The following is a 14,457-nucleotide window of genomic DNA, read 5'->3' on the forward strand; positions in this document are numbered from 1 at the left end:
ATTAAAATAAATAAATGCTTCAAAAAGTTTGATAATATTTAATTAATTGAGCTGTACCTGTACTCTGCTGGGTACACATTTTTGAAAGTTACCTCTCCCTGCTGTGCTGCCCCATACACATGAACAGTTGGCAATGTTTTCTTAATATGGAGGGGGAAGAAAGCTGCTCCTATACACCGCTAGTAGTGACTATCGGACAATGGGGGCATATCCTAGCGATATACCCCCATTGTCTAAGATGGGAATACCCCTTTAAGTGCCACCCACAGTATAATAGGTGGTACAAGAGAAACAATCTGTCAAAAACTAAGGGTCCATTCACACGTCTGCATGTGTTTTGCGGTCTGCAAAACAGACACCGGCAATGTGCGTTCCGCATTCCGCGGACCGCACATGGCCGGCACTATAATAGAAAACTCCTTTTCTTGTCCAAAGTTATGGACAAGAATAAGACATGTTCTGTTTTTTTTTTTTTTGGGGAACGGAATTGCAGATCCGGAAGTGCGGATGCGGACAGCACATAGTGTGCTGTCCGTATCCGTTCTGGCCCCATTGAAAATGAATAGGTCCGCAGCCGTTGCACAAAATTGCGGAACAGATCTGGACCCAACTTGCGGATGTATGAATGGACCCTAACTATGCCTTATCAGGGATACTGACAAATGCATCACCATGTGGTCTAAATATTGGTTTAAATATTACTGCACCCTCATAACAGACCCCTCACTCTGCCCTATTTGTAAGGATCCTCATCTTTGGTAAGATAAGGCTTGCAGCAACTGAACGCGATTATAATTCAGTATGGTTTGCCGATACATCCTAGGCGGAATGTTGATTGATAACTATTGTATGAGGTGTTACTATCTGTCTTAATCCCTTAAGGACTTGGCCCTATTTCACCTTCTGGACTTGGCCATTTTTTGCAAATCTGACCAGTGTCACTTTAAGTGCTGATAACTTTAAAACACTTTGACTTATCCAGGCCATTTTAGGGTTGGGGCGATATACCAGTATCATGATATACCGTGGAATATGGTGATATCGCTGTTTTCTAAATACCGCAGTACGTCAAAGCGGTCAGCGCACATTGTGCGCTGACCGCTTCTAAACATGCGTCCGCCCGCCCCTGCACCTTGCATAGCGCTGAGTAACATTACTTCCTCTGCTCCTGGCTCCTTCTTGCTCCGCCTCCCTTAGTCAAGTCTCCACCCACCATCTGACATCACCGTCGTCACCCACCAGTGACGGCTCTATTGTATATGTGGCAAACTCTGTGCGAGTACTGGTGTCTCTGGAGAGACTTTTCCTGCGGCTGCCTCGCTAGTGTGTGCTCTGATGACGAAATTAGAAACGTACTACTTCCCGCAGCGGCTGCCCCGGCTCTCCCTCCTCCTTGCTCTCATATTCAAATCTCTGCCCATCGGCATCTGATGTCAGAATCTGAGCACACAAGCGAGGCAACCGCGGGAAAGGTATATCGCAAAGTATTACTGCATGTAGGGTGGCCTGTGGCCACAAGACTTTATTATAACTGTGGCAAAACCAACCTCGCCACTGGGTTTTGGAGAGGGCTGTTTAAAAGCCTCTTGCCTCAGGATTATGGCCCATAGTAACTTTAAAGGAGAAGACAGACCGGCCGCACAGCTTAAATCTGTCTGTAGAATTGTATTTTATGTTATTATGCGTTTGGTTAAATTGTATGTTATGTGAGGGCACCCAGATAGCTAAAAATTTTGTATTCGTGTATTCTGAGTGCCATTCACCTAATGATATGCACTCAGACTTGAGCTATCTGGGGATATGTTAAATGTCTGTGTTTGCTGTGGGGGTGTGCCATTGTGTGTTTAAATGGTGATGTCTGTCCTGTTGTCTCCACATGTGTATTGGTGATCTCCCTTTGTCCTGAGAGATAATTGGATTGCCTTCGGTTGTCTCTGGGACAGAGAGGAGGAAACCATGATGCATTGTGGGGATGTGTTGTATCTGTTCTGTATTTGCAAAACTGTAATAAAAACCAGGCTGGGTGTGCCAGCACATCAGATCACTGCTGACCCTCAAGACGGAGCCTTGTCTCGTTATTGGGGGGATTCCCTGTATGCTGTTGGAGACTGATTGCCAGGAGTGTAAGCTGACTGTACGCTTTTCCTGTTCGTCTGCTGACAGCTATTTGCGAGGTTCCAGTTTGGAGTGCTATTTTGTATCCAGTTCGGGAGGTTGGTGTTCTGCAGTAGCTGTGCCTGTCTCTCAGAAAGGGGCATATCGCCTAAACGGATTTTAACCCCTTGTCTGCTGAAACGGTCCGTTACAATAACGTCTCCTTGTGGCTGCCCCCATACAGTACAGCGTCTCCTTGTGGCTGCCCCCATACAGTACAACGTCTCCTTGTGTTTTTTTTTTTTTTTCTTTCTTTTAAACGGGTATTTATCGCAATAAATTTTTTAATATCGTTATCGTCTGAATATTTTTGATATCGTCCAACCCTAGGCCATTCTGAGTTTTTTCGTCACATATTGTACTTCATGACACTGGTAACATGAAGTAAAAAAAAAAATATTTTTTATTTATAAAAAAAATACCAAATTTACCGAAAATGTGTAAAAAATTGCTAATTTCCAAGTTTCAATTTCTCTACTTCTATAATACATAGTAATACCTTCAAAAAAATAGTTATTACTTTACATTCCCCATATGTCTACTTAGGGAAATTTTCAAAAACCCAATTTTTAGGGACAAGTTCAGGTCTGGAGTCACTTTGCAAGGCTTACATAATAGAAACCACCCAAAAATGACCCCATTCTATAAACTACACCCCTCAAGGTATTCAAAACCGATTTTACAACTTTCTTAACCCTTTAGGTGTTCCACAAGAATTAATGGAAAATAGATATACAATGTAAAAATTTACCTTTTTTGGCAGATTTTCCATTTTAATAATTTTTTTCCAGTTACAAAGAAAGGGTTAACAGCCAAACCAAGCTCAATATTTATGGCCCCGATTCTGTAGTTTACAGAAACACCCCATATGTGGCTGTAAACTAATGTACGGGCACATGGCAGGGCACAGACGGTTTTTGGAAGGCAGATTTTGCTGGACTGTTTTTTTTTTGACACCATGTCCCATTTGAAGCCCCCCTGATGCAACCCTAGAGTAGAAACTCCAAAATAGTGGCCCCATTTTAGAAACTACGGGAGAGGGTGGCAGTATTGTTGGTACTAGTTTAGGGTACATATGATTTTTGGTTGCTCTATATTACACATTTTGTGAGGCAAGATAACAAGAAATAGCTGTTTTGGCACAGGTTTTATTTTTTGTTATTTACAACATTCATCTGAGGGGTTAGGTCATGCGATATTTTTATAGAGCCGGTCGATACGGACGTGGCGATACCCAATATGTATACTTTTTTTTTTATTTATGTAAGTTTTATAAAATGATTTCATTTTTGAAGCAAAAAAAACATGTTTTAGTGTTTCCATAGTCAGAGACATAATTTTTTCAGTTTTTGGGCGATTATCATAGGTAGGGTTTCTTTTGCGGGATGAGATGACGGTTTGATTGGCACTATTTTGGGGTGCATAAGACTTTTTGATCGCTTGCTATTACACTTTGTGATGCAAGGTGACAAAAAAGGTTTATTTAGCACAGTTTTTATTTTTTATGGTGTTCATCTGAGGGGTTAGGTCATGTGATATGTTTATAGAGCCGGTCGATACGGACGCGGCGATACCCAATATGTATACTTATTTATTTTTTTCCACCAATTGAACAATTTTTTTTTAACTTTATTTAGGGAAAATTACTTTTTTGTTTATTTTTACTTGAAACTTTTTTTTTGTCCCACTTTTGGGACTTGAACTTTTGGGGGTCTAATCCTTTACAATGCATTCCAATACTTCTGTATTGGAATGCATTGGCTGTACGAGTAATACAGTGTGTATTACTCATACAGCTTCCGGCCTGTGAGATCCAGGATCTCACAGGCTCTTCACCGGAAGGCAGCGCAGATGCCTCAGGAAGGCATCGCGCTGCCTTCCATGCCATCGGGTCCCCCCCGAAGGGACCCGATGGCACCACCGCCGCCGCACCAGGTAAAAGCCGCAAAACGCAGGTCTGAATTCACCTGCGGTTTGTGGCGATCACCGAAACGAGGACCCCCCCCCCGCGCATTTAGCCGAGGTGCCTGCTCAATTATTTGAGCAGGCACCTTGTTCCGATCACCGCCCGCCGGTGATCGGAACACCACATGACGTACCAGTAAGTCATGTCAGGAACCAGGCCGTACCGATAAGTCATGGGTCCCTAAGGGGTTAAAGGGAATCTGTCACCTAAAAAACACCTCCCAAACCGCCAGCATTACCTTAAAGTAACCAACAGTATATTCCTAAAGATCCCTTTCTTCCTCCGGCCAGATGCACCAAAAAACGAAGTTTACAGCATAGTTTGAAGTCAAGGGGGCAGCGGCCCCCTCGCTTCAAGTCAAGATAACCGCGCTCCCTTTCCATGCTCCTTCGCTTTTGATTGACAGCCGATCTCTTTCGGGCTGTCAGAGGTGAAGGGGCACAGAAAGGGGGCGTGATTATCTTGACCTGAAGCGGTGAGGCCGCTGCCCCTTGACTTCAAACTCAGCTGTTACATAGCGCATGCAGGGGATTAACCACTTCAACCCCCCTAGCTGAAACACCCTTAATGACCAGGCCACTTTTTACACTTCTGCACTACACTACTTTCACCGTTTATTGCTCGGTCATGCAACTTACCACCCAAATGAATTTTACCTCCTTTTCTTCTCACTAATAGAGCTTTCATTTGGTGGTATTTCATTGCTGCTGACATTTTTACTTTTTTGTTATTAATCAAAATTTAACGATTTCTTTGCAAAAAAATTACATTTTTCACTTTCAGTTGTAAAATTTTGCAAAAAAAAACGACATCCATATATACATTTTTCGCTAAATTTATTGTTCTACATGTCTTTGATTAAAAAAAGAAATGTTTGGGTAAAAATAAAAAATGGTTGGGGTAAAAGTTATAGCGTTTACAAAATATGGTACAAAAATGTGAATTTCCTCTTTTTGAAGCAGCTCTGACTTTCTGAGCAACTGTCATGTTTCCTGAGGTTCTACAATGCCCAGACAGTACAAACACCCCACAAATGACCCCATTTCGGAAAGTAGACACCCTAAGGTATTCACTGATGGGCATAGTGAGTTCATAGAACTTTATATTTTTTGTCACAAGTTAGCGGAAAAATGCTGATTTTTTCTTTTTTTCTTACAAAGTCTGATATTCCACTAACTTGTGACAAAAAATAAAAAAACTTCCATGAACTCACTATGCCCATCACAAAATACCTTGGGGTGTCTTCTTTCCAAAATGGGGTCACTTGTGGGGTAGTTATACTGCCCTGGCATTTTAGGGGCCCAGATGCGTGAGAAGTAGTTTGAAATCAAAATGTGTAAAAAATGACATGTGAAATCCGAAAGGTGCTCTTTACAATGTGTGCCCCTTTGCCCACCTAGGCTGCAAAAAAGTGTCACACATCTGGTATCGCCGTACTCAGGAGAAGTTGGGGAATGTGTTTTGGGGTGTCATTTTACATATACCCATGCTGGGTGAGAGAAATATCTTGGCAAAAGACAACTTTTCCAATTTGTTTTATACAAAGTTGGCATTTGACCAAGATATTTATCTCACCCAGCATGGGTATATGTAAAATGAAACACCAAAACACATTCCCCAACTTCTCCCGAGTACGGCGATACCACATGTGTGACACTTTTTTGCAGCCTAGATGCGCAAAGGGGCCCAAATTCCTTTTAGGAGGGCATTTTTAGACATTTGGATCCCAGACTTCTTCTCACGCTTTCGGGCCCCTAAAATGCCAGGGCAGTATAAATACCCCACATATGACCCCATTTTGGAAAGAAGACACCCCAAGGTATTCAATGAGGGGCATGGCGAGTTCATAGAATTTATTTTTTTTTTGGCACAAGTTAGCGGAAATTGATTTTTTTTTTGTATTTTCTCACAAAGTCTCCCTTTCCGCTAACTTGGGACAAAAATTTCAATCTTTCATGGACTCAATATGCCCCTCACGGAATACCTTGGGGTGTCTTCTTTTCGAAATGGGGTCACATGTGGGGTATTTATACTGCCCTGGCATTTTAGGGGCCCTAAAGCGTGAGAAGAAGTCTGGAATACAAATGTCTAAAAAAATTTACGCATTTGGATTCCATGAGGGGTATGGCGAGTTCATGTGAGATTTTATTTTTTGACACAAGTTAGTGGAATATGAGACTTTGTAAGAAAAATAAAATATCTATTTCCGCTAACTTGTGCCAAAAGAAATGTCTAAATGGAGCCTTACAGGGGGTGATCAATGACAGGGGGCTGATCAGGGAATCTATATGGGTGATCACCCCTCTGTCATTGATCACCCCCCTGTAAGGCTCCATTCAGACGTCCGTATGTGTTTTGCGGATCCGATCCATGTATCCGTGGATCCGTAAAAATCATACGGACGTCTGAATGGAGCCTTACAGCGGGGTGATCAATGACTCCCTGGTGATCAGGGAGTCTATATGGGGTGATCATGGGTTCATAACGGGTTAATAAGTGACGGGGGGGGGGGGGGGGGGGGGTGTAGTGTAGTGGTGTTTTGTGGTACTTTACTGAGCTACCTGTGTCCTCTGGTGGTCGATTCAAGCAAAAGGGACCACCAGAGGACCAGGTATATTAGACGCTGTTATCAAAACAGCGTCTAATATATCTGTTGGGGTTATTAAAAAAAAAATAATATATATATATATATATATATATATATATATATATCTCTATCTCGCATCTCCAGCCTGCCAGCGAACGATCGCCGCTGGCAGGCTGGAGATCCTGTCTCTTACCTTCCGATCCTGTGTGCGCGCGTTCACAGGAAATCACGGCTCTCGCGAGATGACGCGTATATGCGTCACTCTGCGCAGAGCTGCCGCCTCCGGACCGCGGATCTGCGTTAGGCGGTCCGGAGGCGGTTAGGCCTCTTTCACACTTGCGCTGTCCGGATCCGGCGTGTACTCCACTTGCCGGAGGTACACGCCGGATCTGGAAAAACGCAAGTGTACTGAAAGCATTTGAAGACGGATCCGTCTTCAAAATGCTTTCAGTGTTACTATGGCAGCCAGGACGCTATTAAATATATATAAAGAATCCCAGCAGTCGTGTCTTTGGTGCAAATTAGATGTCTTTTATTCCATAAATGAAAAGACCAGGACCAGGTTTCGGCAATGTGACTTCATCAACAGGGACGCTATTAAAGTCCTGGTTGCCATAGTAGGAGCGGGGAGCGGCATACTTACAGTCCGCGCGGCTCCCGGGGCGCTCCAAAATGACGTCAGAGCGCTCCATGCGCATGGATGACGTGCAATGCAAACATGTCACCCACGCGCCTGGGGCGCCCTGATGTCACTCTGGAGCGCCCCGGGAGCCGCACGGACGGTAAGTATGCTGCTCCCCCGCTCCCCACTACACTTTACCATGGCTGCCAGGACTTTAGCGTCCCGGCAGCCATGGTAACCATTGAGAAAAAGCTAAACGTTGTATCCGGCAATGTGCCGAAACGACGTTTAGCTCAAGGCCGGATCCGGATCAATGCCTTTCAATGGGCATTAATTCCGGATCCGGCCTTGCGGCAAGTGTTCAGGATTTTTGGCTGGAGCAAAAAGCGCAGCATGCTGCGGTATTTTCTCCGGCCAAAAAACGTTCCGTTCCGGAACTGAAGACATCCTGATGCATCCTGAACGGATTTCACTCCATTCAGAATGCATTAGGATAATCCTGATCAGGATTCTTCCGGCAGAGAGCCCCGACGACGGAACTCTATGCCGGAAGACGATAACGCAAGTGTGAAAGAGCCCTTAAAAGTTCATTATTCAAGATTTTAGTGCATATGGCTGGAGGAAGAAAAGGATCTTTAGGAACATACTGCTGGCTACTTTAAAAGGTAATGCTGGTGGCTTGGGAGGTGTTTTTTAGGTGACAGGTTACCTTTAAAAGTAGAGAAATTAAAATTGTGATTTTTTTATTTCTTAATAAAAGGAAAAAAATATTGACCCCAATTTACAGCTAACATGAAGTACAATGTGTCACAGAAAACAGCCTCAGAATCGGTTAGGCAAGTAAAACCATTACAGGGTGACAAATGTCAGATTTGCAAAAATAGGCCTGTGAAAGAAGGTGGAAACAGGCTGTTACCTGTTGTATGGTATCTGTTATACTAGGATTACATGGCTCTCTTTGAAATGAATGGATGATTATGCAATTCATCACAGGTCAGCAACCTCCGGTACTCCAACTCTTGGGAAACTACAATACCCAGCATGCATACTCTCTCAGCTTTTCTTGGAACTCCCACAGAGGTGAATAGAGCATGCTGGGAGTTGTAGTCTCACAACAGCTATAGTGCCAATGGTTGCTCACTCCCAGCAGTACATGGTTGCCAGTCCTATATTAAATTAGAAATGAAAGATAACACACCTGTCCACATGGAAACGCTTTAACAACAAAAGCAGTGAATGTTGCTGAGTTCCATTTGGAAGCCTTATGACGTAGGTTTGCATTGTGATTAGGCCATTCTTATCCAGCATGCGGCGAAGGTAATGGACCTTCCCAGCATCCACTCTAAAATACATAAAAGCAAATTAAATACCATATTCTGTAAGTATTGCAATCTATATATACAGTGTCTGAATAATGAAGTTAAAAAAGGCCAACATTTTACATACAAATAGCAAGTATGAAAAATCATTGCTTAAAAATGAACTGTAGCACCTTATAAAGAACCCCTCTTTATTTAAAGCAGCATGGGGCAAGAGATCATAAAAAGGGGTTTTCCAGGATGTGGTTACTTTTTAGTTATGCACCATAGAGTCTGAAAAAGATGAAGCATACTCGCCTGCTTCCCACCACTCCAGTCCTGTGCCCTTACTCTGGCACATGACCCAACAGTGATGGGTTGGCGAACACTTAGGGACACTGCACTGCTGAGGCAAGTGACTGGCCGCATATAACCACGGCAGCGCCAGGTGGGGCCTGTGTACGGCAGCGCCAGATGGGGGCTGTGTACGGCAGCGCCAGATGGGGGCTGTGTACGGCAGCGCCAGATGGGGGCTGTGTACGGCAGCACCAGATGGGGGCTGTATCTCACTGTGTCATGGCGGCAGTGGTCTTATGCTTTTTTTTTTTCTTATTGCCATTTCTGCACAGAAGATATTATAGAGGAGACTAGTAACTGTTTCTCTGCAGAAATAGCAGCCTCATAGTTCTGTAGGATTATATATATATAATATATATATATATATATATCAGTTTGTGCTCCAGCAGTAGGAGAAGCAGAATTAACTGGGAAAAAAACAAGCCGAACTGCACATTGCCATAAGACCGAACCAAAACCAGGTCACAACTGGCAAATCAGGATCCCACATGCCGTAAAAAGAACATTGGGTGGGTGCTGTGTCCCCCAATGAATAAAGCGAGAAAGATTTTACAGGTGAGTACACAAAAATCTAGTTTTCTTGCTCATATCATTGGGGGGGGGGGGGGGACACAGGACCGTAATACATCCTAAAGCAGTCCCCAGGGTGGGAAACAACAACCGTCCAAAACATACTCCCCCATGGAAGTCGTCACACTGCTGCCTGTAAGACTCTGTGGCCGAGAGCAGCATCCGCCGAGGCTACAGAAGGCCCTATGTAAAATTTTGTGAAGGTGTGCAAGGATGACCAAGTCGCAGCCTTACACAATTGAGACGCAGAAGCGTGGTGGATGTGCGCCCAAGAAGCCCCGACCGCTCTGGTAGAGTGGGTCGCGATTCCGGGAGGAGAAGCCTTGCTCTTAGAACGATAGGCCTCGGCAATGGCTGACCTAATCCACCGAGCAATAGTCACCTTGGAGCCGCCAAACCTTTACGAGGCCCTTCCGAGATCACGAACAGAGCGTCAGTGCGCCTAAAAGGAGGCCACCACTGACAGGTAGATTTTCAAGGCCTGTACCAAGACCAGAAGGTGGAGAGAAACTTCCCGTGGATGAGAAGGTTTAGGGCAAAATGAGGGCAGAACAATGTCCTCGTTAACGTGAAATGCAGAAACAACCTTTGACAGAAAGGACGGCACTGGGCGGAGCACCACCTTATCTTGATGGAACACCAAGAAGGGCTCCTTGCAGGAAAGAGCCGCCAGTTCTGACACCGGCCGAATAGACGTAATAGCCACTAAAAACGCCACTTTCCAGGAAAGTAACCTGAGGGAGACTTCTCTTAGAGGTTCGAATGGCGTGGTCTGAAGCAAAACCAGAACTAGGTTCAGGTCCCAAGAATGCAACGGCGGTCGGTAGGGAGGCGCAGTGTGAGCCACCCCCTGCATGAAGGTTTTAACCGGACGCAAAACTGCCAGTGTACGCTGGAAAAAAAAAAAATGGACAGGGCTGAGACCTGTCCCTTCAGGGAGCTAAGAGCCAGTCCTAGTTCTAATCCAGATTGAAGAAATGCTAGTACAGTAGGCAGGGAGAACTTCCTGGGAGAAAGACCGCGTTGTTCGCAGAAGTATAGGAAGGACTTCCAAGTTCGATAGTAAATCTTGGAAGATGAAGGTTTCCTCGCCTTAATCATCATCCGAATGACTGCACCAGAAAAACCTCTCTGTTTCAACAGGAAGGTTTCAGCCACGCCGCTAAACGTAGCGTATCTAAATTTTGATAGAAGACTAGGCCCTGGGAGAGCAGGTCGGCCCTGAGTGGAAGAGGCCAGGGAGCATCTCCCAGAAGAAGAATGAGTTCTGAGTACCAAGCTCATCGAGGCTAGTCTGGAGCGATCAGGATCGTCTGGATTCCCTCCATCCTGATTCTGCGGAGAATCCAAGGAAGGAGCGATAAGGGTGGAAACACGTAAAGGAACGTGAAGCCTTCCCACGGTGCCACGAGAGCGTCCACGTCATACGCCACCGGGTCTCTTGCGCGAGACAAGAAGAATGGGAGCTTGTGATTGAGCCTGGACACCATCAAGTCCACATACGGGTGTCTCCACCGGTGACAGAGATCCACGAACGCCTCCTGATGGAGAGACCACTCCCCTGGGTCCACCATCTTCTGGCTGAGAAAGTCCGCTGTCCAGTTGTCCACTCCGGGTATGTAGACTGCCGAGATCACCGGCACATTGGCTTCCACCCACTGTAGAATCTTCGCAGATTCCTGCATCACCACCTTGCTGCGAGTTCCCCCTTGGTGGTTGATATTGGCCACTGCCGTGGCATTGTCCAACTGTACTCGGATCGGACGACCCCACAGAAGGGGAGTCCAATGGCGAAGGGAGAGGTAGATGGCCCGGAGTTCCAGGATGTTGATGGGCAGTGTGGATTCCGAAGACCCCGCCCCAGCCGTGAAGACTGGCGTCGGTCGTAATGACGGTCCACGTCATTGGGAAAAAGTATTTCCCTGAAGACAGGTGCACAGACATGGTCCACCACCTGAGCGCACCTGATGAGATAGACTGACCTTGAGATCCAAAGAGTTCAGGGATTTGTCCCAGGATGACAAAATGGCCTTCTGAAAAACGAGATTTTTGTATAACTTACCAGTAAAATCTCTTTCTCGCTCTTTCCTTGGGGGACACAGAAGACCTTGGGTATAGCTCATCTCCATAGGAGGCGTGACACTAAGTGAAAACTGTTAAGCCCCTCCTCCACAGCTATACCCTCAGCCTGGAGAGAGAGACTGCCAGTTGCGTGTCCAAGCAGTGAGAAAAGGCAAAGTCCAACAAGGAACCAACAAGCCAACTACCCAACGGGTAACAAAAACTCGGAAAACGCACAGAGAAAAAACAATTAATGGGTGGGTGCTGTGTCCCCCAAGGAAAGAGCGAGAAAGAGATTTTACTGGTAAGTTATACAAAAATCTCGTTTTCTCGCCCAGTTTCCTTGGGGGACACAGAAGACCTTGGGACGTTCAAAAGCAGTCCAAAAGGGGGAGGGACCACAACACCAAGGCGAAGCACCCGAAAGGCATCAATGAACCGCCGCCTGTAAACCCAGGCGGGGTAAGGCAGCATCTGCCAAAGTCAGAGTATGCACCCTGTAGAACTCAGAAAGGCGTGCAAGGCAGACCTGTGGCCACCGTGCCCAAATGCACGGCCGAAGCCCAATGCCTCCGGCCCAGGAGGCACCGACCGCTCTGGTGAAAGGAACGGTGACACCAAAGACAGAATCCTGCCCTAGGTGCGGTAACCTCAGCAATAGCCAACCTGATCAAGCGGAGGAAAACCACCCTGGAGTCTGCCAACCCTATGCACAGACCTCCTGGAAACCCAAGAGGCCGAACGACTGCAAGAGTCGGAGATCTCCAAGTAAACAACGGCCAGGCCCAAACAACGTCCAAATAGGTGAGGTGTTGAAGCGAAGGCAACACCACCTTCAGAAGGAAGGAAGGAAGGAAGGAAGAAACGAGATGCAGAACAGCCCTGTCCTGGAAAGGACAGAAAACTCATAACAAAAAAAGGGGGCCATGCCGGCACCCGTCAGAGACACGACTGATACGGAACACAACCGTACAGGACAGAAGGATAGAGTGAACTCCTGTAACGGCTCCAAGGGCAAGATTGGAGCGCCGAGAGCTCTGGATATAGTCCCCAGGGCGGTACCGAAGGACAGCACAGAGGAACCAAAGAGCCACTCCGAGGAAGAAGGTCTTGGCAGGCCCAGAGGGTCGGGAACGCTGGAAGAGGAAGAACAGCGCCGACACTTGACACCTCAACCAAAAGACAGAACCATGGGGAAAGAACTTCAGAGTGGGGAATGCACAGCTTTCCACAGAACCCCAGACAAAAAACCCTAAATCTTACGACAGAACCTGGACGAGACACAGCCAGGAGTGGACAGCAGTGAACCCGCTGGAGTCGCCTGGCAAGCAGGCGAAACCCAATGAGAACAGGCGCAGACCAGTAACACGGGCAGAAGGGTCGACAAAACTAGCCCCGTCGGCCCCGAACAACGTTGACCCGCATCCACCCGAATGGGGAGCAGAAGGACAGATGCAAAGACCCATAAGGATCCGCCAGACGCCAGGAGAAGGCAGGCTAAAGACCATGCTGATGTAACCACGTTGAACAGCCCCTGTGTGGGATCAAAGGACAATCTGAACCGAAAAGGTAGTCCCCCCAAGTTACCGAGAAGGTAAGTCTACATCAGGACCATCGTCTTAGAACGGGCCACGCAATCTGCACCCAGCGGGAGGACAGAACGCGGTAGACTCGGTAAATAAGCACACAGCTAATACAGCCAGCGCGAACAAGGGAGACAGTACGAGGCCAAAAGGAACACCGGAACCATCCACAGGAACAACCAGGCTCACCCCAGAGGGGAGGACAGTGAAAACACAGCCTCCGTAGTCTTGTGGGAAGCCACATCGGAGTGATCTGTATAGAGCGGGAGCCAAACAAAGCCGGCGAAAAGAGGCAGTCGAGACAGAGGCCGACATAACACCCTCCAACCGAAAGGAGGAGGAGTGGGCAACAGGGAAGCCATAAGACAGCTCAAAAACAGAACCCGCTACACTGTGAGACGCCCGGTCCACCGCCTCGCAGAAGGCGAATACCTTGAAGAACCCAAGGCGGAGGTCCTCCGGACCTGGGTAATCCAGCACCCAAGAGAAGTTGGGTGACCGTCCCGAGAAGAGCAGCCCGAACCCGGCAGCAGATCAGACAGAAGCGTAGAGGCGCCAAGAGGAAGGACTCATACCACACTGCATCCGAAGAGGAGGAAATTAAGGCAGGCAAGGGAACCGCAGTCCTGACAGCGCCAATGAAGAATTCGAGAGGCCCCGCAGACAACAGCACTCTCGACCATGGGACCACTAGCGCAGGGAAGCAATGCTGCAGAAGGACGCAAAGGGCATGCATCTAGGACCCACGAACACTCCCTGGAATGAAAGGCCAACTAAATGAATGAGCACCACCCAGCTCGGTGCAGCAGAGAGAAATAGAGCCTGTCCGGTCAAGAGGACAGAAGGAACTCCCTAGGGACGAGTGCAAGGCTGGCGGCAAGCATCGGCTCCCAAGAAACAAAGGTATGCCGCAGGAAGCAGGTGAGGCATACGAACGAGCAGCCCCGCAAGCAGCGAGAAGGCCAACCCACCTAGAAAAAAGGGGGGCTCGTCCCAGAGCGCCACAGCATGTACGGAATCGCAAAGTGCAACCTGAAAGGGAGTTATGCACAAAACCAGTATAGCATGCGACGGAACGCAATCAGTCCACCCCGAAAGGGGGGAAATTGTACCTGGCCAACTACAGTTGGCAAGAGTGCAAAGACCGGTCCCAAAAGGGAGTGATGCCTAAGGCCGAACCTACTTCAGAGAAGCAGGACATACCCTATAAACCAGCAGGAATGCAGGAGGTCCATCTAGTGAAAGGGGAACATGCACAG

At 47.0% G+C, this 14,457-nt stretch overlaps 1 protein-coding gene across 1 annotated transcript in view; it reads right to left on the reverse strand.

The window, feature by feature from the left end:
* Positions 1 to 14,457, reverse strand: part of GTF3C1 (general transcription factor IIIC subunit 1) — a 146,012-nt gene that overhangs the window by 116,043 nt on the left and 15,512 nt on the right. The window contains exon 4 of the mRNA XM_044304002.1: positions 8,528 to 8,671. Within this exon, the coding sequence (XP_044159937.1) occupies positions 8,528 to 8,671 (144 nt within the window). The remainder of the gene's footprint in view (positions 1 to 8,527; positions 8,672 to 14,457) is intronic.

Source organism: Bufo gargarizans, chromosome 8 (genome assembly GCF_014858855.1).
Source record: "Bufo gargarizans isolate SCDJY-AF-19 chromosome 8, ASM1485885v1, whole genome shotgun sequence".
Lineage (NCBI taxonomy): Eukaryota > Metazoa > Chordata > Amphibia > Anura > Bufonidae > Bufo > Bufo gargarizans.